The following is a 26,026-nucleotide window of genomic DNA, read 5'->3' on the forward strand; positions in this document are numbered from 1 at the left end:
GTTATTTCCCTGATATCTGGAACAAAGGACTCATAACGCCCATATACAAAAGTGGGGACAAAATCGACCCAAAAAACTATCGAGGCATCTGTGTAAACAGTAACCTGGGGAAGGTATTCTGTAGCATCATAAACAAAAGACTTATAAACTTCCTTGAGGAGCACAATGTCTTGAGTAAAAGCCAAATTGGATTCCTGCCAAACTATAGAACATCCGATCATATCTTCACCCTACAGACCCTAATTGACAAACACGTTCACGATAACAAAAGCAAAATCTACGCATGCTTTGTAGATTTCCAGAAGGCTTTCGACTCCATCTGGCATGACGGTTTATTCCTGAAACTTATCGAAAGTGGGGTAGGAGGGAAAACATATGATGTAATTAAATCAATGTATACAAACAACAAATGTGCAGTTAAAATTGGAGACAAACAAACAAAATACTTCCCACAGGGGCGGGGGGTGACGCAGGGCTCGCCAATCTCACCGACACTCTTTAATATTTACATAAATGGATTGGCAAAACTACTTGAACAATCTACAGCACCCGGCCTCACCCTATATGAATCCAAGGTTAAATTCCTCCTCTATGCAGACGACCTGGTTCTGCTGTCACCTACTAAAGAGGGGCTACAGCAAAACCTGGACCTGCTGGAGTCGTACTGCCAGACTTGGGCCCTGACAATAAATCCCCAAAAAACCAAAGTCCTTGTGTTCCAGCAAAGATCCAAACATCAGGGACCCAAAATAAATTTCACAGTAGGAACAACCAAAATTGAACAAACCACTAACTACACATACTTGGGCTTAAAAATCAGTTCTACGGGAAACTTCAAACTGGCTGTGAATGAACTGAAAGAGAAATCAAGAAGGGCTTTCTATGCCATCAAAAAATCAATCCAAATAGAAATCCCAATTAGCATTTGGCTCAAAATTTTCAAATCAGTAATTGAACCAATTGCACTCTATGGCAGTGAGGTATGGGGACCGCTAACTCAACAAGAATTTGCAAAATGGGACAAACACCCAATTGCGATCCTACATGCAGAATTCTGTAAAAGTATCCTCCGGACTCAAAGGAAAACAGTAAACAATGCATGCAGGGCGGAACTAGGCCAATATCCATTAATAATCACTATCCAAAAAAGAGCCACCAAATTTTGGAATCACCTACAAATGAGCAATCCCCAATGCTATCACTACGACGCCCTGAAATGCCAAGAGCTGACCATAAAGAAGAATACCCTCAGTCAACTAGTCCTGGGACTCAGTGAAGTAACTACTAACAATACTAACAATAACCAGCCCCAGGACAGTGACAGGGTAACACAAAGAATTCGACCCAACACAATCGTCGCTAAGCAAAAGGAAAAATATCTGACATATTGGGCAGAAACAACAAAAACCCAAAGCAAAGTCAATTGCTACTTGGCCCTAAACAGACAATACAACATAGCTGATTACCTGACCATGGTAAAGGATAACAAACTGAGAAGAACCTTGACAAGGTACAGACTTAGCGAACATAGCCTAGCGATCGAAAAAGGCAGACCAGGCTGCCAAGAGAGGACAGGATATGCTCTCACTGCAGTCAGGGAGTGGTGGAGACAGAGATGCACTTCCTCACAGCTTGTGGAAAATATCAGGGCATCAGGGAGAATTTCTACCAAAAATTCTCACAAATATGCCCTGATTTCAGAAATCTGAATGACAACCAAAAACTCCCATTCCTACTGGGAGAGGAGAGAAGCTGTATAACACTGGCGGCACACTATGTTACAGCTTGCCATGAACAGAGGGACAACCAGTAAACTAAGAAAAGAATATATATAAACAATGCGAATGTATATTTATACACTCAGGGATATACCTGTTTATACACTATGAATAGAACTGCGTTTATGTGCTAAACCATAAATGTATTTTGATGCTTTGGCAACATAAGATGTAACTTATCATGCCAATAAAGCGATTTGAATTGAATTGAATTGAGCGGGCAGGAAATCGGACATGAGTCTAGGTTCGGATCGGGCATGGCCCTGTGGGTGACGGAGCGGGCCCAGGGGCCGTGTAGCCTGGTCCTGCTCCTACTTCTTGTGTTCTAATTCTGTGTTAGATTTCAGGAGATGGTTCTATTCACGGGGATTAGTGGAGACCTCGGGAACAGGCTGCCAGCTAGGAGTCCTTCAAGAGTAAATTGGGCCTGTTCCTGGCTGGGGTGGAGATCATCTTTTACAGAAGGTAAGTACTGCAGGAAATACAGGGACAGAGTGATCTCCTGGACGAGTTTCGATCGCCTAGATGGGTCGGAGAGGAATTTCCCAGATTTTTTCTCCCAAATTGGTCATTGGGTTTTTTAACTGGTTTTTCGCCTCTCCCGGGAGATCACATGGGTTCGGGTGGGATGGAGAGTGATAGTAGATTTGAGGTTAGGATCAGATCAGCCATGATCTTATTGAATGGCGGAGTAGGCTCGAGGGGCCGATTGGCCTACTCCTGCTCCTATTTCTTATGTTCTTATTACAAAGCATAATTAACCCATTATGTCTTTTGGGAACTTTTTTCCGATTGTACGGTTTAGCATTTACTTAATATATCACTGGAAGTTTAAATCAATGTGGGTTATTTTAAGCTGTAAAATCTGTTGTATTCAATATCCAACAGTCCAATGTGAGAGTGGTGGCAAAGTGTGAGACTGCATTAAATTCACAATACTGTACTTCAATTAGGGTCATTGTTAATCCCTGGTTTAATCTCTGCAAGTGCTGATAACAGAACAAGTAGAGAACAACAATCACGTGGGGGAATTGCTGTGAAACGATATAAAGAGTAACCAGAAATATAACAATACAAAAATGTAATTTCAAGTATTTACAGATAAGTTAGGTGACCCAGCAGTGCCCTTTAAGCTTGTTTGATGGTAACCTTGGATAATAAAATTAAGTTTCTGCAATGCCAAAAAACAGGAAAACAAACACTTATCTTTTTTATTTTATGACGAGGCTCTCAAATGATGGTTTCTTGAAGGTCAAAAAAGGTAAGTGTTCAGTTTAGTCGGCAAGAGAAAAATCTTTCAGCAGTTTGCACTGAAACATTTCTATACGCAGTCAGTTTGTTTGCTTTTGGTCACATTTGAATTACTTTGCCCAGGACTATCATAACTTTCTGCGTTGGAATTTTTTTTTGCTTAATGTCGGATCTTGCAGTTAAATTGTTGCTACACTGTGATGTAAGCAATGTGCAGCTCACTTTTCTAGATTTTTAAACTGATGAGTAACATGCATTTTTAATTCCTTGTTCTTTACCTTTAAAATATTTCATTATGAATTTTCCTCCTTTTCTCTGCTCCTCGTGAACATAAGAACATAAGAAATAGGAGCAGGAGTAGGCCATACGGCCCCTTGAGCCTGCTCTGCCATTCAATAAGATCATGGCTGATCTACCTCAAGTCCACTTTCCCACCCGACCCCCATGTCCCTTGATTCCCCATGACTCCAAAACTCACTCTATCTCAGCCTTGAATGGGATTGGGAGAAGGGGAAGTGCAACGAGACCTGGGTGTCCTTGTGCACCAGTCGCTGAAGGTAAGCATGCAGGTGCAGCAGGCGGTTAAGAAGGCAAATGGTATGTTGGCCTTCGTAGCAAGAGGGTTTGAGTACAGGAACAAGGATGTCTTGCTGCAGTTGTACAGGGCCTTGGTGAGACCACACCTTGAGTATTGTGTGCAGTTTTGGTCGCCTTATCTGAGGAAGGATGTTCTTGCCATGGAGGGAGTGCAGCGAAGATTCACCAGACTGATACCTGGGATGGCAGGAATGACGTATGAGGAGAGATTGGCTCGATTGGGCTTATACTCGCTGGAGTGTAGAAGAATGAGAGCGGATCTCATTGATACTTATAAAATTCTAACAGAACTAGACAGACTAGATGCAGGAAGGATGTTCCCAATGGCTGGGGAGTCCAGAACCAGGGGTCACAGTCTAAGGATAAGGGGTAAGCCATTTAGGACAGCGATGAGGAGGAATTTCTTCACCCAGAGAGTGGTGAACCTGTGGAATTCTCTACCACAGAAGGCAGTTGAGGCCAATTCACTAAATATATTCAAGAAGGAGTTGGATATATTTCTTGAGGCTAAAGGGATATGGGGAGAAGGCAGGGACAGGGTACTGAATTTGGATGATCAGCCATGATCTCATTGAATGGTGGAGCAGGCTCGAGGGGCCGAATGGCCTGCTCCTGCTCCTATCTTCTATGTTTCTATGAATATACAGGCGCTCACTCTTGCTAGGCTAGGTTTCCATTGGCGCTTGTCCCTCCTGTGCCACAGCCCAATTGTAGTTCTTTATATATGGGCCGAGATGAGTATCAATCCTGAGAATCCCAATCCTATTCTTGCCTGATGTCTGCACAAAAATACTTTCCAGCAAGGACCACGGAGTGCCAATCAGGAGCCAAAATCCTGGCTGATCTTATCTTTGTATTCATTGCTTGCCTGACCTAGGCATTGAGGCCAATTGGAGTGGCCCAATTGATGCCCTGGGTGATATCAGCTAACTCAGCACAGAGCGGGGATCGAACCTGGGACTTTTTAGACTGATTTAAAAAAAACATTTTTAATTTCTAACGTGTCATGCTAGATGGCATAAATGGTTTGGAATTTTGGAGCTGATAGTTTCTAACAATTGGATCTCTGATTTGTTTTTCAACATGAAGGTGGACATTAGTTGAGTGTGTCTTACACAAGTTTTTATGGATGTGGTGACGTTATGAAACGAATTGGAAGATGCTATCTTTTCTCAGCCGACCTGTCTAGTTCTTTGCTTCTTCATTCTATTTTTTTTACCGCTTTGTTTTCCATTTCCTTTGTTGCTGCAGACTGTGTTTCTGGGGGAGAGCAAAACAACAAGGCCGTATCAGGTATGTCATAGTAGTTTTACTGTGATGTATCTGCTGCGTGCTTGTTACTTAACTGTGGCACCAGGTGGATGCCAGATGTTTTTTGACAAGTCTCTTGTATGTCACATTGCTGTGTAGTGGCTGTAAACTGTCATGCAGTGTTTGCATCATTTGTAGACTAATTTGACAGTCAGTTAGACCTACTGTTATTTTTTGAGAGGTACGTTCCTCTGCTTTTTTGATGTACAAGAAACTTTCATTTAACCGGAGGTTAAAAGTCCGGAAAGCTCTATCTACCAGCAAAATTCAGGAGCCGTTTTCTATAAGTTTTTTTACTTCTCGTTGCTTTTTTTTTCCCAAGTCAGGCTCTGCAAGGTCTGTAGCTAAGCAACAGCTTCAGCTAGAGACGCTTGCAGCTGCAGCCGACTGTTTTGAAGCTGTTAAGCAACAGGGTTTGTTGAGTCACATTAACGCTGGTTTATACGGCAGTTTTGATCTAACGGCACCAGCTCGGTCCCGTTAGTGCCGGATACCAGAAAGTTTCCTGTATATAAATGACCTGGATATTGGATTACAGAATAGAATTTCTAAATTTGCCGATGACACCAAACTTGGGGGTGTGGCAAACAGTGATGATATTAATCGACTGCAACAGGACATAGAAAGGCTAGCAGAATGGGCAGACAAGTGGCAGATGGAAGTTAATAGAGAAGTGTGAGGAGGTTGAGGGGTGATTTGGTAGAGGTGTACAAGATAGGCTAGACGATGAAAGGCTGTTCCCACTAGTTGATGGTACAAGGACTAGGGGACACAGATTTAAGGTTTTGGGCAAGAGATACAGGGGGGTTGTGAGGAAAAACTCTGACACAGCGAGTGGTGATGACCTGGAATTCGCTGCCGACTGAAGTGGTGGAAGTGGAGTCACTCAATGTTTTCAAAGGGAGACTGAATAGGCACTTGCAGGGCTACGGGGATAGAGCGGGGGAATGGGACTGACTGGATTGCTCGACAGAGAGCTGGCACAGACTCGATGGGCTGAATGACCTCCTTTTGTGCCGTTATGACGGACGTTCAGCTGCTGTTTGAACACCTTCCCTGATGGCATGATTGTAATGTGAAAGTTGGAGTCTGTGAACAAATTTACAAAGAACACTGTGTGAGTCTTCTATAGGCATATAAATAGTAAATGGGTAGTAAGAGGTGGGGTGTTGGCGATTAGTAACCAAAAAGGAGACCTACGCATGGAGGCAGAGGGCATGGCTGAGGTACTAAATGAACACTTTGCATCTGTCTTCACCAAGGAAGATGCTGCTGCCAAGGTCCTAGTGAAATAGGAGTTAGTTGAGATACTGGATGGGATAAAACTTGATGAGGTACTAGAAAGGCTGGTTGTACTTAAAGCAGGTAAGTCACCAGGACTGGATGTGATGCATCCTCGGCTACTGAGGGAAGTAAAGGTGGAAATTGCGGAGGTACTGGCCATAATCTTCCAATCCTCCTTGGATACGGGTGGTACCAGAGGACTGGAGAATTGCAAAAGTTACAACCTTGTTCAAAAAAGGGTGTAAGGATAAATCCAGCAACTACACGCCAGTCAGTTTAACCTCGGTAGTGGGGAAACTTTTAGAAATGATAATCGGGGACAAAATCAACAGTCACTTGGACAAGTGTGGATTAATTAAGGAAAGCCAGCATGTATTTGTTACAGGCAAATCGTGTTTAACTAACTTGATTGAGTTTTTTGATGAGGTAACAGAGATTGTTGATGACGGCAGTGCGATTGATGTGGTGTACATGGATTTCCAAAAGGCGTTTGATTAAAGTGCCATATAATAGGCTTGCAAGCAAAGTTGAAGCCCATGGAATAAAAGGGACAGTGTCAGCATGGATACGGAATTGGCTAAGTGACGGGAAGCAGAGAGCAGTGGTGAACGGTTGTTTATTGGACTGGAGGAAGCTACACAGTGGGATATCCCAGGGGACCACTGCTTTTCTTGATGTATATTAATGACTTAGACTTGGGTGAACAGGGCGCAATTTCAAAATTTGCAGATGAGAGAAAACTTGGAAGTATAGGGAACAGTGAGGAGGATAGTGATAGACTTCAAGAGGACACAGACAGGCTGGTGGAATGGGTGGACACGTGACAGATGAAATTTAACGCAGAAAAGTGTGAAGTGATAGATTTTGGTAGGAAGAACGAGGAGAGGCAATATAAACTAAAGGGTACAATTCTAAAGGGGGTGCATGAACAGAGACCTGGGGGTATATGTGCACAAATCGTTGGAAGGTGGCAGGGCAGGTTGAGAAAGCAGTTAAAAAAGCATACGGGATCCTGGGCTTCATAAATAGAGGTATAGCGTACAAAAGCAAAGAAGTTATGACCAACACTGGTTTGGCTTCACCTGGAGTGTTTTATCCAATTCTGGGCACCGCACTTTAGGAAAGATGTGAGAGGGTGCAGAAAAGATTTACGAGCATGGTTCCAGGGATGAGGGACTTCAGTTACGTGGATAGATTGGGGAAGCTGGGGTTGTTCTCCTTGGAGCAGAGAATGTTGAGGGGAGATTTGATAGAGGCGTTGAAAATCATGAGGGGTCTGGACAGAGTAGATAGAGAGAAACTGTTCCCATTGGCGGAAGGGTCGAGAACCAGAGGACACCAATTTAAGGTGATTGGCAGAAGAACCAAAGACGACATAAGAGAAAACTTTTTTACGCAGCGAGTGGTTCGGATCTGGAATGCGCTGCCTGAAAGGGTGGTGGAGGCAGATTCAATCACTGCTTTCAAAAGGGAATTGGATAAGTACCTGCAGAAATTTTTTTTGCAGGACTATGGAGAAAGGGCGGGGGTGTGGGACTAGCTGAAGTGCTCTTGCAGAGAGCCGGCACGGTCTCGACGGGCCGAATGGCCCCCCACTGTGCTATGATTCTATTCTGTGATTCCAGTCATCAACAGCCAAGGTGTTAACTTGCAGCTCTTCCAACCCCAGAAAACAAACTGCTGTTGAAATATTAACAATACTTTTGGGAGGGACGTGATTGATGTGGTTCGGACCCCTCTTACCTTTCACATTTAGGACCTTGGTTTGAAAGCGGCTTTGACGATTTAAATCATAAACCTACATCTGTGCTTTATAAGGGGTCTAATATATAGGAACAGGAGGAGGCCATTCATCCTCTGGAGCCTTTGCTGCCAGTCAATGAGATCATGGCTGATCTGTTCCATAACTCCATCTACCTGCCTTGGTGCCATAACCGTTAATACCCTTGGCTAGCAAAAATCTATCAACTTCAGTTTAAAAATTATTAATTGAGATAGCATCTACTCTTTTTGTGGAAGAGAGCTCCAATACAGTGGTTACAATTACCTTGTTGCACAGACTATGAGTGCTTAGGTTTATATGCTTGATGCATTACAATTGTGCACACAATTAATTCTTCAGAAGCTTGGAGTACTGTCACCACCATTCACACAGGCCACAACTTAGATTTGTCTAATGCTTCTCGTATGCCTGGGATGTTCAACATTCCCATGGTGACGGTAGTAATAATGGTGCTACAAGATTTGGCCGAAACCGTTATCCGGGGTGTATGACCACTGCTGTTGGTATGGACATTTTGATGTGTGATTTCTCAGTCCAAGGCTTGAACTTGTGTTGGTGGGTAAGCTGTCACTTCACGACAATGTGACATCATGCTGTGAAAAAGATTCTGAGGCGCGTTCCTGCTCCTCTTGGATTGGAGCTAACAAAATGAGGCATTGCTCCTACCAATGTAGTTAGTGGTATTGCGTCAGCATGTCTGCAATTGAATGCTTCTGTTGCATTTGTCGTCAAATCTATGAATCTGGCCTCAACTGAAGCGGACACCACTAAAATGATTGTGGACCATTTCAATGTAGTTCATTTTGAGTGTGAGCTCGCAACAGAAAGTTCAGTTCTGACCGAGGTAGCTCACTCAGAGAGAGGCTGCTAGGTTTTGAGAATTCCCAATGTACTGTGTTTTTAAAGAAGCAGTCTGACTATGAAGCATCAATGGTCACATCTGCATTGACTGCCAGACAACGTGGTCAGAAAGTCTCGCTCTCAATTGAACATTGCCCATGGGAAGATTATAGATTTCATTTCTTTGTGGCAGCAAGCTTAAAATTTGCTGGTATTGCCACACAGTTTAGTTTGTGTGGTGTTCAATCTTGCAACATGTTGCCTTTGGTTCACAGTCAGATTTCCCAGTTTGAAAACTCATTAGCTAAATTAGGTAGCAATCAAACATCTGTTATAACTAGGATTTACTATATTTCAGCTAGGAAAGAATTGGGAAGAGTATGAAGCAATGTGCTGGACATGACTAGGTACTTCAAGTTCTAAATAGCACATTCCTCCCTTTGATTTTCATGTCCTGACAGGAAATAAATATTCCTTAAATCAGAATAATTGTTTTAATCTATATTTTCATACTTTATATGTTTTTATTTCAGGATGAAGAGCAAGACCCACTTCTAAATAGTTTCAACCATCTCAAAGAAGTGTTGAACAATATAACAGGTACCTACTAGTTCATTGATAACTATTAGACTGAGCAAATTGTGCATCAAACATTTTAAAGGTCATCTCAATCAAACTTCATATCTTGAGGTGTTGCATATCATTTCCTGTTCAGGAAATTTGTATTTCTGTGCACAATGTAAATACAGTTGCCGAAATCAACATTTAAAAAGCAAATAAATGTCATGATTTGTAATGTGCATTTCTCTAGTATGTTCGTGAAGTTAATATTCTCTTGAAGGTTAGTCTTTTTTAAGGTTAGTCGAATATATTCAGCAAATTCTTCTAATCCTGTGAGCTGCATTGTAATAAATTTCAACTTGGTTTGAAATGCCTTTTTTTTCCCTTTCTGTGCTGAGACTCGGAACTAAAATATTTGATCAGGTGTGGTAGAAATATCCATTGTGAAGTAGTGTTCTTTAGATTTGTCAATATTATCTCTTTTTCCCATTTTTATGGCTTTCAGAGTTTATTTATAATTTTCAGACTCCCTTAGGAAGTGGTAACATGGTCTGTTCATTATTTAACCAAAAATTGTAATGAAGTGAGCGAGGCAGTGTAAATGTTAAGCAGTGTTCCAGCGGTGCACAGTTTGCTCCTGTGTGTTGCCTGGTGGTATCTCTGTGCAAAGTGCTGCCCGTAATCCCTGACCCACCTGCACAGCGCTGTGCTTCAGTGCTGCAAATCGCAGAGCAGATGCTTACTGTAGCATAGCACACATTTAATAGAGTTTTATAATGTTTATGCTGGATAAACAAACCCATGTTAAAAATAGATGTATGTTGTCTAGACTATACTTGTTGGATTCATTTTTAAGATTCTAAAATAATGGTCACGGTTTAGGGGGTTTGTTTCTTTGAATGATGTTGATGTGAGCAAGATCGTGAGAGAGACACATTGGTCACAGCATTGTCTGTGTCTTGCCAAGTGTTGTTCAGTTCCTTTCCCATTGACACACTGCTACCGAAGCGCATCGAAGGCTTGGTTTTATTTTTTCCGATTTGATCTTTCTCTAATGGCTTCAAGTGATGTTCAGATACAAGGGTATTTTTCGCCGTTGATTATCATTCTTGTCGTCTCTTTTCAAAGCATTGTATGAACTATTGGCCTTTGTTCCTGACATTTTTCCTGAGTTTATCTCCGCTGTGAAGAAATGATTCTGGAGCTTGGCATCACCCAGTGGCGTAAACTTCGAACTAGATAAGTTGGTGATGACCCACTATACTACTGAGAGATCTGGTTCCTTCAGAATAAGGTAGATCTTTGATTGACCCCTGTGACATCAGTAGAGACTGCATTATCCAAGTGGCAGGCAAACTCGCTGCATTGGCTGAGCTCAGTACCATAAAGAACCAATCTTCATGCTTTCAAAGCAGATTTCACATAACTGTTGGTAACTTGGTACTGTCTGTTCCGTGGCATTTCAGTGATCATAGTGTATACTTCAATCTTAGTGCTGTTAAAATAGGTTCTTCACTATTTCCTGTTACTGAGTGTGGTGCCTTGGGCTGATTTGGTGATTGGTTATTGTAATACACTTCGACCACTCTCCCCATCTCTGTCACCTCTTCCAACCCTACACCCCGCCGCGATCTCTGCTCCTCCAATTCTGGCCCCTTACGCTTCCTTGATTTTCATAGCTTCATTGTTGGCTGTTGTGCCTTCAGTTGCCTTGCAACCTACTTTTGGTCACCTGTCCTAATATCTCCTTCTGTGTCTCAGTGCCAAGTTTTGTTTGATAATGTTCCTCTGAAGCGCCTTGGGACGTTTTATGATGTTAAATCTGCTATATAAAGGCAAGTTGTTGTTGTTCTCATCCACACTTTCCAGCAGGAGTCATAGGACGTTGATTAGGATTGGGAATCCAAGTTGATTTTCCCCTCCCATGTCAAGGGCATATTGAAGTGAATTGTAGCATCCTAACTGCTGCGTCAGCTGAGGTTAAAGAAAAGAAAGACTTGCATTTATATAGCACCTTTCACGATCACCGGACGTCCCAAAGTGCTTGATAACCAATGAAACACTATTGAAGTGTCGTCACGGTTGTAACATAGGAAATGTGGCAGCCAATTTGCGCACAACAAGCTCCCACAGACAGCAATGTGATAATGACCAGATAATCGGTTTTGCTGATGTTGGTTGAGGGATAAATATTGGCCCCAGGACACTGGGGAGAACTCCCCTGCTCCTCTTCAAAATAGTGCCATGGGATCTTTTACGTCCACCTGAGGGCAGATGGGGTCTTGGTTTAACGTCTTATCCAAAAGACGGCATCTCCGAGAGTGCAGCACTCCCTCGGTACTGTACTGAGTGTCAGCCTAGATTTTTGCACTCGAGCCCTGGAGTGGGACTTGAACCCACAACCTTATGACTCGGCCCTAACCAAATCAGCACCACTCAAGAATTAGGCATGAGCCCTTCTGGTCTGTATGGCTTAGCAATACACCAGTTTCATTGATTTACCCACTGTAATCCAAAAGTCTTTTACCTGGTTTAACATGCTGTACCACCTAACCGTTTATCATATATTGCCTTGCCTGGTTCCTTGCTCTTGTACTAAACATTTTGAATCTGGTTGCATTGTTCACATTATTTGCTCCGCCTCCTATTTCAGTATCGTTTGCAAGCTTGGAGATTTTATTCGTGATGCTCTCTCATCCAAATTATGAATATATAACCAGGATTCCAAGACTGCTCCATGGGGTACCCCACTTGTTACCTCAAAACCCCTGCCCAAGGAGATTACTTGGCATTAACAGCCGGTGTTATGCGGCAAACTGTACATCATTTGGGGCTTCCTTTAAATGTGAATGGCTGTAACCGAATGTATTGGATAGGACATTTGTAATAAGGGTCCATTTCCCTGCATTGCGCTGTCAAGGATGTACATTCTCTCAGTACTCGGGAACTTGCCCAGACCGTTGTGCAGCAGCAGGACATTGCAGTGGATGCTCTTTATTCACAAACATATTTTACAGTCTGTGGTATGCTGCTCTGTTTGCATTCAAGACTGTGTGTATCTTTACTATTTGATCTGTGGATTTGCCAGAGTGGTCCTTTCTGGTTAAGGTCCTCGATTAGTAAGCAAATGGAAAATCTCTTACTGGAGGATTAAGAAAGAAAGAGTGAACTTGCATTTATATAGCGCCTTTCGTGACCTCGGGGCACCCCAAAGCGCTTTACAGCCAATGAAGTTCTTTTGAAGTGTAGTCACTGTTGTAATGTAGAAAACGTGGCAGCCAATGTGCGCAGCAAGCTCCCACAAACAGTAATGAGATAATGACCGGATAATCTGTTTTAGTGATGTAGGTTGAAGGATAAATATTGGCCAGGATACTGGGAAAACTCCCCAACTCTTAGAATAGTGTCCTGGGATCTTTTATGTCCACCTTAGAGGGCAAACGGAGCCTCAGCTTAACGTAACATTTGAAATAAGGCACCTCCTGATAAAGCAGCAGTCTTATTGCACCGAAGTGTCAGCCTGGATTATGTGCTTAAGTGTGCGGAGTGGGGCTTGAAACCACAACCTTCTGACTTGGAGGGAGAGTGCTACCACTGAGCCAAGGCCGGCACCTATTATGAAAAATATTAGAGAGCTTCAAAACAATTCTGGATATGGGCCTACTGCATCCAAGAAGATCAGGAAACAGATGCCAGTCGGCCCAGATTCACTCACTTGTTTTTGTTTTAATGGTATTGCTCCATGTCATGGCGGATAAAGATCACTATCGTAAGTGATCTGCCAAAGGCAGGTTCTGGTCAGTTTTCCCTTCTCCCAACCACTCTGTCTTGTGCCACTCTTCAGTTTGTCAGATGATCTCCCATTCTTAAGGTTGTTCAGAAACATCCTACTTTTCCTCCCTCTTGGTCTTTTTCCTTCCATCTGTCCTTGTAATACCTCTTTCCACATCCCATCCCATTTCAGCACATGTCTAAACAATTTAATTCACCAGACTGATACCTGGGATGGCAGGAATGACGTATGAGGAGAGATTGGGTCGATTGGGCTTATACTCACTGGAGTTTAGAAGAATGAGAGGGGATCTCATTGAAACTTATAAAATTCTAACAGGACTAGATGCAGGAAGGCTGTTCCTGATGGCAGGGGAGTCCAGAACCAGGGGTCACAGCCTAAGGATAAGGGGTAAGCCGTTTAGGGCAGAGATGAGGAGGAATTTCTTCACCCAGAGAATGGTGAACCTGTGGAATTCTCTGCCACACAAGGCAGTTGAGGCCAATTCATTAAATATATTCAAGAAGCAGTTGGATATATTTCTTAAGGCTAAAGGGATCAAGGGATATGGGGAGAAAGCAGGGACAGGGTACTGAATTTGGATGATCAGCCATGATCGCATTGAATAGCAGAGCAGGCTCGAGGGGCCGAATGGCCTACTCCTGCTCCTATCTTCTATGTTTCTATGTTTTCTGATGACAAAAATCAAACTCTGTTTTTCTTGTATTGTTTCCAGCACCACCTCAGTGCTTTTCTTATCGATCCACTTTACTCCCTCAATGCATCACCCAACCCACATCTCATAATTCTCTCGAAGTCTGACCTCCTTTTCTCCACATCCATGTTTCAACACCACACAGTACCAAAGTCCATATCAACTCTTCACTCGCCTTTTCTTCAGTTCTCTATTGAGTTATCCACTCAATATCCTCTTCTTTCTGTTGAATGCAACTTTTCCCATTGTCATCCTAGCGCTCACCTCCTTCGCATATGCCATCTTCACTCATCATACTGCCCAGATATTGACCCTGATCCAACTGTTCCCTGTTTATTAAAATGCTCTTTCATCTGCATTTCTAGATACCTTCATAATGTTGGTCTTACCTACATTGATCTTCATTCCATAATCCATTGCTGTAGCAGTCAGGCTACCCACCAACAACTGTAGCCCGTTCACGTTACAGCATTTGCTACCAAGGCTTTATCAGCAAATCTGACCGCTTTCACGAGATAAAGCTAGGCTAAGAGAAATATGATTTGAAAGTTTTTAAAAGAAGTAATTTTTCTTGCTGCTCTGCAGGCTCTACCACCCTCCTTGCTGGGACTCTGACTTTAAGCTGTCCTGAGAACGAATCCGGAGCCACGGGACACAGGGTGGGGGTTAGAGTTGGAATTCTGTTCCCTGGGTCTTCTGCAGCTTCAGCCGATACCGCAAGTTCCCCTGGTTGAGTACCTGTTTGGCTGGTCTAAATCGTGGGTCCAATTGCTTCCAGTGGAGCTGCTCGAGGACATATGGAGCCTCCTAGTCAATGACATCATGGAGTTGCCTAGTGGGGGGAGGGGGAGAAGGCCTGACCTCTGGTGTCCTCCAGCAGGCAAGCATGCTTAAAAAGCACTCCAAATGTAACCAGATTTTGATAAGTCTATCTTTATCCAGCAAAATGGGGGCGTACTTTGTATTAGAAATATGTTTTAAAATCCCCCTCCCGCCCCCTCCTGACTTAACCTTTCTCATTAATGAAAGAAAGAAGAAATACTGTATGACCAGAAATAAGAATTTAGTCACGGCTGAGTGAATGAACGTGGAGGGAAAAAAGGATTATAGGTTCATTCAGACCAATTGAAACAATCGTATTAGCAAGCATGCATGATTTAATTCGGTGCAATTTGGGTTTTCTTTATGTTAATGGTTTTATCAAGTTGCAGAGTTAAAATGCCACCTCTTGACGGTGCAGAGTACAGATTGTTTTGCTGCTAATGAATAGAAACATTATGATCAGTGCTAGAATGCAAGGGATTGCTCTCTGCCTTCCGTGGACAGCTTTGCACCACATACAACACAGCTGGCTCCACAGGAAAGGCATTAGATGGACAAGCACTTGTGGCTGCGACATGGCAAACACCCTACAATGGAGTTTTATTCAACACCAAACTCCTGTTCGTGCTTGGTTATTCTGAAGAACTGCCACATGTGCATAACTCTGAACTGATTCTCTTTTGTTTTCTGCTCCTGCAACGATTACCATTGCTTGTTTGATGCCCGTCATTTCTTTGGCCGAATGTTCGTTTGACACTGAAGAGTTGCTGCCGTATGCAGAATATCTGTGCTGCTTCATGGTTTTTCGTTTTACTTTTGAAAGGGGGAGGGCAATAGAAATCTATGTGCACTTGGCTGCAATCGTATTTCCCCTCTTAAAATCCGGTTACCGAGTGACTGTGCAGTTGCTGATGGGGAAACAAAATACAAGTGCTTGACAAACTTGAATTGGTTCAAGTCATTATCTGTATTTTAAACTGTAATTTTCCCCACACACGTACGTGCCTTTGTCTCCACAGAGGGCCCAAGTGCACTCCACTAAATCTGCTGTGTTGATGTGCCAGTAACCTATGGTGTAATTTCAGAACCTTAATGTCTTCACTAAACTTAACCTATTGAAACGACTTCAGCAAATAGCCACTTTGAATGATGTGGCATTATGACACCAAAATGATTTTGAAACGCTGACCAGTTGTAAGGTTTTTGAGGGCTCAAATTAAAATTTTCTGTGTGGTGGGGGGGGAACAAATAGCAACTGATGCTTTTCGTCTAGTCTCAGATTTTAGCATGTTCCAGTGCATTTCTCTACAGCTCAATCAAAACCAGGAAAGGTAAGATTCACTCAAGGCTCAGTGACTGGGAATTAGCGGAGTTCCAATCCATTGGACCAATGAATGCCTGCCAGTGTTGACTTGTGCCAATTGCATTGTGGTCACAAGCATATTAAACTTTCTGCCCAGCGCACATTTTTTACATATAGATTCCGAGGACCACCTATGTCTAAAAGTTAAGCTAAGTTATGTTTTCTGTAATGTTGGGGATGGCAAGAATTGGTGGTTTTCATTTTTGACCAAGTATTTTTTTTAAGCTGTTTTGTCCTACAATCAACCATTTGAAGTTTTAAAATGCATAATTAACCTCCCAAAAAATGTAATTTTGGACAAATTTTTTTTTTTACATTGGCCATTTGTGCCTTTGTATACAAATGGAACCACTGGGCTGACCGAGGCTCGGGTTTAAAGAGGGACTTGAAAACCTTTAACATGGATACCACAAGCTGTGAAGATATTGCTAAAAGGCTACACTGGAGGGCTGTGCAACACCGGGAAGTAAAAGAGCTTGGAGAGGTGGCTGAGAGAGAGGAAAAAGACGAGAGCAGAGAGGAAAGCGCATCAGAATTCGAGAGTTAACACTGGGGACTTCTTCATCTGGTCCTGTGATTTACGTCTGCTTCACCTGTGGCACTCGAGAATTGGAATCTTCAGCCACTCTCAATGTTGCAGCAAAGTAACTGAACCACTTTAGCGCCTACACCATGGTCTTTCAAGACGGATGGTTGCCATATATATGGACTGGACATGACCGTGATCGTTGTCACCTTTGTGTGGCGTTGTAAATGAGAAATAAGAGGTGGTATTGTGAGCTGTGTCCTTCTGGTTGATCGTTTAGAAGCAAATATGCTCCCTGTTCCAACAAAAATCTTGGAAATACAGCACATTGAAAGTGCAGTTTTGTGGTAACCTTGATTGTGAACCATAACATATCAAACAGTTAAGCAGAACAGTTTAAAATCTTCAGTTTGTCTTTGCCTGGCACATTGAAATCTTAATTCCTATTATTTGATGTGAACAGATTTAAATTATAAATTCTACTCGTAATGAGTGCCACCCTAGGCAGCAGTGATTTTTTTATTTCAGTTGATTGAAACTTTTGACTTGGGGCTTGTGATTTATCATTTTTATATATGTTTAAAAATGCAGTTACTGCAGAGACTGAGCATATATTATACTATTCAGAGTGTTACGGTTAAATCATTTGGAAGAAATGGCCTTGTGATGAATTTTAGTCACCAGTTCATTTCCTAGTGCACTGTTCTCTATATCTTCTTTAACAAGTGATTGACAGGAACATGTGTGTATTGTGCAGCTGGAAGTATATCATCTGCAAATTCGGTTGGGTAAATATAGTAGACAGTCTGTCGAGTCGAGAGATGGATTGTTCTGGGAAAGGAAGTGCTGTCTATATTCTGAAAATAATTTCCTGCACTTCTGGGACTATATATTTTTTTACAAAGACAATACAGTGAGGGAATTGGCAAGTCTGCGTGCAATTGAGGAAACACTTGTGGTTGTCATGTTTGGGGGAGGGGGGAGAAATCACTGAAGTTGGAAGATAACTGATTCATTCCCCAATGGCATGGGTTTCTTTAGGTGCGTTCTGCTTTTCCAGAGATTTGCAGAGTAGCTGCCGAAATTGTGTTTGTTAGAGAAATGTATTCTTCAGTTATTGAGCAAAATTTATCCTGCAGTAATTTGTCTTTCTCTTTTAATGGTACTGTAAAACAGTAGGTAGACATCGCCCTTGCTTGTGAGATGTGCTTTTAAAAAAAAAAATCATTTTCTTGCTGTAAAGGTCAGAGTTTGATAGCTTTGTGGAGGAACAGAGCTGCTAAATCCCCTCATTTTTATTCATACAAATACAAGCATTTAGTGAATCCCAGACAACCACAAGGCTCAGTGGCAAGTTGGAGTTTGAGTGACAGCTGCAACAGGCTCCCCTTTCTCCCTCCACCACTCGCTTGAATTAAATTTACAGACACGTTTCCCTGTTAATAAGAAAAATGCAGTTAATAGTTCTCGTGTCAGTCTCTTTGGGTTGAAACCGGTTTTAGTTGGTCATTTTAAACATAGTATTTCTGACAATCTTGTTTGTCATCATTTTAAGTGTGTCTTCACAACCAGACCCTTATTTGCAAAAGAATGTTCAAGGGCGTACATAACGTGACACTATCGGGGATGAAGTCAGCAGCCAGGTTAGCTGTGAGAGGCTGTTTTGTTTGCTTTGGACAGGTGCCTATATTTATGCTTTCTTTCTGAGTATTACCATATAAGATTTAAAACCATGTTGTGTTTTCCAGGACATTGATTGATGCTTTATTTCCTGAAATAATAACTCCACTTGTGAAGGAACTACTTCCCTGGGAAGTAGAATTGTTGTACTTTATTTTTTTTTTTTTTAAGTGTCAAAATGGAAATACATTTCTATTAGCAGTAATGGAACCTTTAGAACATGCATCACATTGGATCTTGCATGCAGATGACGTGTAGAGAAATTATCCAATAATAAAGTTTCTTGCAAATCTTCATGGTACTCTGGCTACTACCAGTGGTCATTTTCATTAAATAAATGATGTGTACTACCTGAGAAGCTATTCTGAAGTAAATAATAGTGCATATTAGTCAGTAATAAATGTCAACTTGGTTAATCAGAACCATAATGTTGTTTTTCATTTCTCTCCTCAGATTTTCATTATGCCATTGGGGGAGATGCCAAGTGGGGGGTGTCAGATACTTCTCGTTGGGGAAGGGAAATGACGAGATAGTCATCCTATGCTACTCTTATAACACAAACTCCAGTGCTTTTTTTAAAAATGAGTAATACCAATAATTTGTAAGGATCATGTCATTGGCTTTTATCAAGATTTTCACTGCTGGCATTTGTTGAGGATAAACAGGAAATGGAGCCAGCTTGACTGCAAGGTGAAAAACAGGGAGTCAATGTTGAAATTTTTGGGAAATTATAGAAGGTAGAAACTTCTGACTTTAGAATTTGGAGTGTTGCAAATGTAATAGAATAATTTTGTTGCTAAATTTAATGGTTTCCCTAAACCTCTCCACCGCTCTCATTTAAGACCCTCCTCAAAATTTACCTCTGACCAAACTTTTGGTCACCTGTTGTAATGTCGTCTTCCTCGACTCCTTTTTTTTTTGTCTGATTTGTGCTCGAGTGAAGTTCCTTGCGACACTTTACTACATTAAGGATTGCTATATAAATGCAAGTTGTTGTTGCACATCAGGTTTGATTTGTTGCAATCAAAATGAAGGATTTGATGACTATTTTACAGCAACTAGTTGTTTTTAAAGTCACCACCGTTTACTTGCTGATCATTGAGGTGTGCAACATAAAACCTTTTTAAAATTAACTTAATTAACCCAGCTATAAATAGATTCATACAGCCAGCTGCCAAGAAATTGTACTTCGGGCTGTAAATCTGAGCCATTAACGGAGGTTTAAACGAGGACTGACAGCTCGGCTTAGGCCTGGTGTGAGGAAGGATGCAACTGTTGTTTTTTTTTTAAGCATGGTTCAGTTATATGTGCTGAATAATTTAAGTGTCCCAGCAGGAGGTAATTAATCACTTAGGTTTGTAACTTGGTGACAGAAACATTGTGTAAGACATTTACAGAATAAACTGGTGAACTTCAGAGGCAGTGCTCATGATGATGGGCATTGAATTCCAATGAGTAATGTTTGATGTAGGCCCCTTGTTTCCTGGCTATAATTAGCAGCCACTTAAATTAACGTTGGAGCTTTTAATTAATTGTATAGGGAGAAGACTGGCCTGCAATGGGAATAAAGAATAGTTGGATTGGTTGAAGCATAGTCCTTCAAATGTCCGATTTGAACTGCACTTTGAATCCTCAGATCTTCCTATTAGTTTGAAATCCATTGAATAATACAGTTTGCCACCAATATTTATTGTTTAGCATTGATCAGAAGCAATTGGATTATGGGCTCATTTTGCAGCTTTCAAAAGATATTGTCCAATTTAGGCAGTAATCAGTTAATCAGAAGTAAAGAAGGCTCTGTTATCACTAATGGTCAACTGGAGATGGTGGTGGACGCCCATTAGGGCAGTTGAGTTTGAAAGCACATCACCCAGCCAGTAAGATTGTGGCATTTTCAAAGCAGCAACAACTTCTTACTACATTAATAGCGCTATATAAATGCAAGGTGTTCCAAGGTGCTTCACAGGAGCGATTAGCAAACACATTTGGCATTGAGCCACAGAATGAGATGGTTAGGGCTTGGTCAAAGTGTTCGGTTTTAAGGAGCTTTTTAAGGGAGGTTAGAGAGACGGATGGGTTTAGGGAGGAAATTCCAGAGCTTTGGGCCCAGGCAGCCGAAGGCACGGTCGCCAATGGTGGAGCGATGAAAATCGGGGATGTGCAAGAGGCCAGAATTGGAGGAGTGCAGAGATGTTGTCGGGCTGGAGGAAGTTACAGGGATAGGCAGGGGCGAGGCCATGGAGGGATTTGAAAACTGGGATGAGAATTTTAAAATCTAATGTGATTGAGGAATGTAAATGTGCCCCAGAGTAAAATATGCGAGGAGCCTCATAAGAAATTAAATAGATTCGCAATTTTTAAAAGGATCGTGTATCAGTATTTCCATTCATTCATGTAAATATTTAGAGCCTTTATTCTTACTGTGAAGTTTTTTTTTAAAAACCTATGAGCAGTCCATAACTTCAAGTGATTCTCAAACCTACCAGGGCTGCCAGGTGACTTTGGTTTGTTTATGGCTAGGCCACCAGATGGAGCAGTACGTGAAAGCAAGAACGTGTCATTTGCTCCCTCTATGAATATGTAATTATTTGACCCTATGGAACAGAAAAGACGTTGCCTTTGGAATGGTTGTTCCATTACCAGTTAGTCACACTTAAGCCGTTTATCCACTGCATTGTTTGACTATGTACGTGCTGACACTTTCGAGCCAAATGCATTTTTTAAGGGCTTCGGGCAAAGTCTTGATCTTGACTACCTGAAAAAGGAAGAGCCTTTTGGTTTTCACTGGCAATGTGCAATTTGTCACTAATAATAGCTGACATTCAGCTTGGATCATTTAAAACATGTAAAACATGTCAACATCTCAACAAACTGTACGGATGTTCTCGACCAATGTCAGTATTTTCAACCCCATTCTTCCTTTGTGCAATAATTTTGGTGCTTTGTTCACTGTACCTATGTAAGTGCGTCTGTGATACTGTTGGCCTTTTTTAATACCCTTTGATTGAAACACTATATGCATTGCCTGTAGACATGTTACATTTGAGTAAAAAACTGGTCATAGTGAAAACTAACTGAAGTTAGAAGAATAAAAGAATGTGGACAATTGCCTGCCAAAATCTTAAATCACAGACTGCAGAATGCATTTAAAAAAAAAAAAAAAAAGGCTGTGATTAACAGGTTTCACAGAGCCCTGGATAGAATTGTGACATTTCATCCCCAAAATTGGTAAAAATCATGAATTCCATGCAATAGTAACTGAGTAAATAAATTCTGTTTTTATCAACCAATGGTCCTAATTGTAACTTTATGGAATTGTGGGATGCAATCCTCAAAACACCAATTGTTAAAATCCTGGAAACCCAGGTTAAAAATAGAATTTGACTTATTCCGTCACTAAACCAGTGCTTCGGGCTGTAGGTTAAACTGTCAGTTGGGTCAGAAAATTGACCAAGTGGACGCAGTCAGTCTAGGCATTACAAGCTTTCGTAGTAATTTCTGTAACTCTGGGATCAATAATTTGCTGCTGTCAACTGCATTATTTGTATGCTGCCTGTCAATCTTATCTACTGCTCAGACAGGTTATAATTCAGTTGAGTAAAAAAAACAGCGGTGTGGTGAACAAATCACTTCAGAGATCTGCACCATGGGATATGATTAAACTCGCACCTTGAATTGTCTTTTGTGTCTCCAAATGCCTTCATTAAAGTTTCACTTGAAGTTCTTAGCCTATCCTGAAAGCCTGGGCTTGGAGTTGATATTTTCACCTCGAGCTGTGAGCTGAATTTGGATTGTGCAGTCTACGCATGTGCAGTGCGCCCAATTTCCCAGGATGCATGCGTCCCATTTACTCCGCTATATGGAGAGATTTTTTTTTTCTTTAGCTTGTAGCAATTTCTGCCCTACATTCTTCAAAAATGTTTGAAGGAAAGGTAGAGGACAAATTTCAAAAGCTTTACTAAAGAAGGATTGAACAAGCTGGGATTAATTTCTCTAAAAAAGAGAAGGCTAAGGGGTGATTTGATAGAGGTCTTGAAGATTATGAAAGGGTTCGATGTAGAGAAGATGCTTTTTCTTGTGGGGTGGGGGGTGGTGGAGACCAAAACTAGGGGCCATAACCGCACTCCCTAACAACACTATGGGGGTACCTTCACTGTGCGGACTGCAGCAGTTCAAGAAGGTGGCTCACCATAAGCACATAACGTAAGAATTCGGAGCAGGAGTAGGCCATACGACCCTTCGAGTCTGTTCCGCCATTCAGTAAGATCATGGCTGATCTTTGACCTCCGCTCCACTTTCCTGCCTGATCGCCATATTCCTTGATTCCCCTAGAGTCCAAAAATCTATCCATCTCCACCTTGAATATACTTACCATCACCTTCTCAAGGGCAATTAGGGATGGGCAATAAATGCTATCCTTGCCATTGGAAATTCAGGCGAAACTTCTTTTCCCAGAAACTACTTTGCCCAGAGAATGTGGAATGTGCTACCATAAGGAGCAGAAGAGGCAAATAGCATAACGTGCAATGCCATGGGAGACCGACCAACACATATCGTGTTGTGCGTGCATGTAAAATGTACCTTATGTCCACCAAGGTGAGGTGCCGTTCCTCGAGCTTGCGTTGAGCTTCATTGGAACAGTGTCGGAGGTCAAGGTCAGAGTGGAAGTGGGATGGGGAATTAAAGTGACAAACAACTGGAAGCTCCGGGTCACACTTGCGGACTGAACAGAGGAAGCTTTTCTTGAAAGTGGTATGTCAATATAATATTTGTAAGAAGTCACACAACACCAGGTTATAGTCCAACAGCTTTATTTGAAATCACAAGCTTTCGGAGCGCTGCTCCTTTGTCAGGTGAAGTGTATTATATATTTATAATTGCAAAATACTGCGGATGCCGGAAATCTGAAATAACAACAGAAAATGCTGGAAACACTCAGCAGGCCAGGCAGTATCCGTGGAGAGAGAAACCGAGTCAACGTTTCAGGTCTCTCTCCATGGATGCTGCCTGGCCTGCTGAGTGTTTCCAGCATTTTCTGTATTATATATTTGTTTCAATAACTTTTGGCTAGCCACTTAACCTCCTGCAACAGTGCAGGTGGCCATTAACATATTCAGATTTACTGTTGGGTCCAAATATTCAAATTTAGGTTCCGTGATTATTATCTGTTCTAATAACATTTGAAAATTCAAGTTTTCGTGATTAAATCCCGTCACAGTTTCACATTTATAGACAAGTTTCCTGTATCTGCATCTTTGGAATGAAATGATCTGATATACGAGACATCGTATGGACAATTTAGTACGGTGGATGGTATGTTGGTCTTTATTCAGCTATTTGCAGAGATTTTGCTTGTATTATATCATTTAACTTCATCAGCCAACTTTGTTTCACAGTTGTCAGTGATATGTTGGTTTATGGGAAATGTTTGATACCACAGGTTTGAGTTTATCTGACACTTGGTCACAGCTCATCAGTCACATTTTTGATACATGTGTGATACAAACATCTACATGTATTTTTAGAAGCAGAAAATTTAGAAGAATGTTTTGATAATTAAAACAGATTACCTATTAAGTACTGCCATTTGTATGAATACGAGCCAGTGCATACATTCACACACACTTGTACTCGCGTGCTCTGGCTTCATCTTTCAGTGGTTGCCATTATATTTTCCTTTGTATTCAGATCTCTGCTTCTCCCCTTTTAGTTTTTTTTTCTCCAGTTTCTGTTTGTTTAATAAGGATATAGTGCAACCTCGGTTCGGTCTTTTCCAACTCTAGCTTTTACAGTAATGTCATGTTAGTGCTCGAGTTTAGTGCTTTTTTCATTGAGAAATTATGGAAAATTGTAGCTAAAATTAATTATTTTGCAGTAATGTTTTATAGAAACATAGAAGATAGGAGCAGGAGTCGGCCATTCGGCCCCTCGCGCCTGTTCCGCCATTTAATGAGATCATGGCTGATCATCCAAATTCAGTACCTTGTCCCTACCTTCTCTCCATATCCCTTGATCCCTTTAGCCTTAAGAAATATATTTTTTGGTTTTCATTTTATGTATGTACTGCCATTTAGATTATGGATGCAACAAAAATATAGTACTGTGCCTGCTGGAAATCTGAAATAAAAACAGAACATGCTGGAAATACTCAGATCAGGCAGCATCTATGGAGAGTCCATACAGATTATGGAGAGTCCATACAGACCTCAAAGACCCCGCTAAGAAAGCCCTATTCAGCCTGCGCCTCATAACCAACCTGATGACTCCCCGTGATTCAGAGACACGAGTGTCCATGGCGCCTGGTCTGCACTCAACGCCTCCATAATCAGCACCTGTGAAGAGACGCTTGGTCAGTCGACCAGGAAACAAGAAGACTGGCTCGACGAGAACAACCAGGAGATCCAGGAGCTAATCCGCAAGCGCAAGGCATTCCTGATCTGGAAACAGCAACAGAACTCGAGAGCAAGCAAGCCGCTCTACAGACACCTGAAGGCTGAGGTCCAACAAAAAACTGGTGACCTAAAGAACAGATGGTGGGTGGAGAAAGCGCAGGAGATCCAGCAGCTCGCCGACAACCATGACGTGCGTGGATTCTTTAGTGCAGTCAAGACCACCTACGGCCTAAGCATCCAAGGTCCTACCCCACTGAGGCCAAGAACGGAGAGGTACTCATCAAGGACAGAGAGGCAGTCAGTGCCCGCAGGAAGGAGCACTTCGAAGATCTCCTTAACCGAGACTCTGTCTTTGACGCGAGTGCCCTCAACACCATCCCGCAGCATGCTACCCGCCACAACTTCAGTGCAACCCCAGCCTGGCATGAGGTTGAAAAGGCCATCCGACAACTGAAGAACAAGAAGGCCTCGGGAGCAGATGGAATCCCCGCCGAAGCACTATTGGCGTGTATACATGAACTCATTTCTCTTATTTGGAAGGAGGAGAGCATGCCAGGGGATCTCGGAGACGCCGTAATTGTGACCATCTTCAAGAAAGGTGACAAGTCCGATTGCGGTAATTACAGAGGCGTTTCCCTGCTGTCTGCCACAGGGAAAGTCATTGTCCTCGATCGCCTTCTTCCAGTGGCTCAAGAGCTCCTCCCAGAGTTGCACTGCGGATTCTGCCCACTAAGGGGCACAATGGACATGATCTTCACTGCACGTCAATTACAAGAGAAATGCAGGGAACCGCACCAACTGCTGTACATGGCCTTCTTTAACCTCACAAAGGCCTTTGACACTGTCAACCGTGAGGGATTATGGAGTGTTCTCAAATTCGGCTGCCCTCAGAAGTTTGTTGTCATCCTCCGCCTACTTCACGACAACATGCAAGCCGAGATCCTGACCAACAGATCCACCACAGCCCCAATTCACGTACGGACCGGGGGCAAGCAAGGCTGTGTCATCGCACCAACACTCTTCTCGATCTTCCTTGCTGCAATGCTCCATCTCACGCTCAGTAAGCTCCCCGCTGGAGTGGAGCTAATCTACAGAACAAACGGGAAACTGTTCAACCTCCGTCACCTCCAGCCCAATTCCAAGGTCGTCCCATCCTCTGTCATCGAATTACAGTATGCAGACGACGCTTGCGACTGCGCTCACTCGGAGGTTGAACTCCAAACCATCGTCAACACCTTCACTGAAGCGTACGAGAGCATGGGCCTTGCACTAAACATCCGTAAGACAAAGGTCCTCCACCAACTTGCCCCCGCCACACAGTGCTGCCCCCCCCCCCCGATTATCAAAATCC

General features: G+C 42.3%; 1 protein-coding gene across 9 annotated transcripts in view; it reads left to right on the top strand.

Moving 5' to 3' along the window:
- Positions 1–26,026, top strand: part of gbf1 (golgi brefeldin A resistant guanine nucleotide exchange factor 1) — a 231,590-nt gene that overhangs the window by 17,895 nt on the left and 187,669 nt on the right. For 6 of the 9 annotated variants that reach the window (XM_085970692.1, XM_085970688.1, XM_085970687.1 and 3 more), the window contains exons 3-4: positions 4,878–4,919; positions 9,378–9,444. In XM_085970692.1, the coding sequence (XP_085826818.1) occupies positions 4,878–4,919; positions 9,378–9,444 (109 nt within the window). The remainder of the gene's footprint in view (positions 1–4,877; positions 4,920–9,377; positions 9,445–26,026) is intronic. The other 3 variants (XM_085970691.1, XM_085970694.1, XM_085970697.1) reach the window with 1 other exon arrangement.

The sequence above is a fragment of the Somniosus microcephalus genome, chromosome 29 (genome assembly GCF_052327205.1).
Source record: "Somniosus microcephalus isolate GS21.2 chromosome 29, FLI_Smic_1.0, whole genome shotgun sequence".
In the NCBI taxonomy this organism is placed as follows: domain Eukaryota; kingdom Metazoa; phylum Chordata; class Chondrichthyes; order Squaliformes; family Somniosidae; genus Somniosus; species Somniosus microcephalus.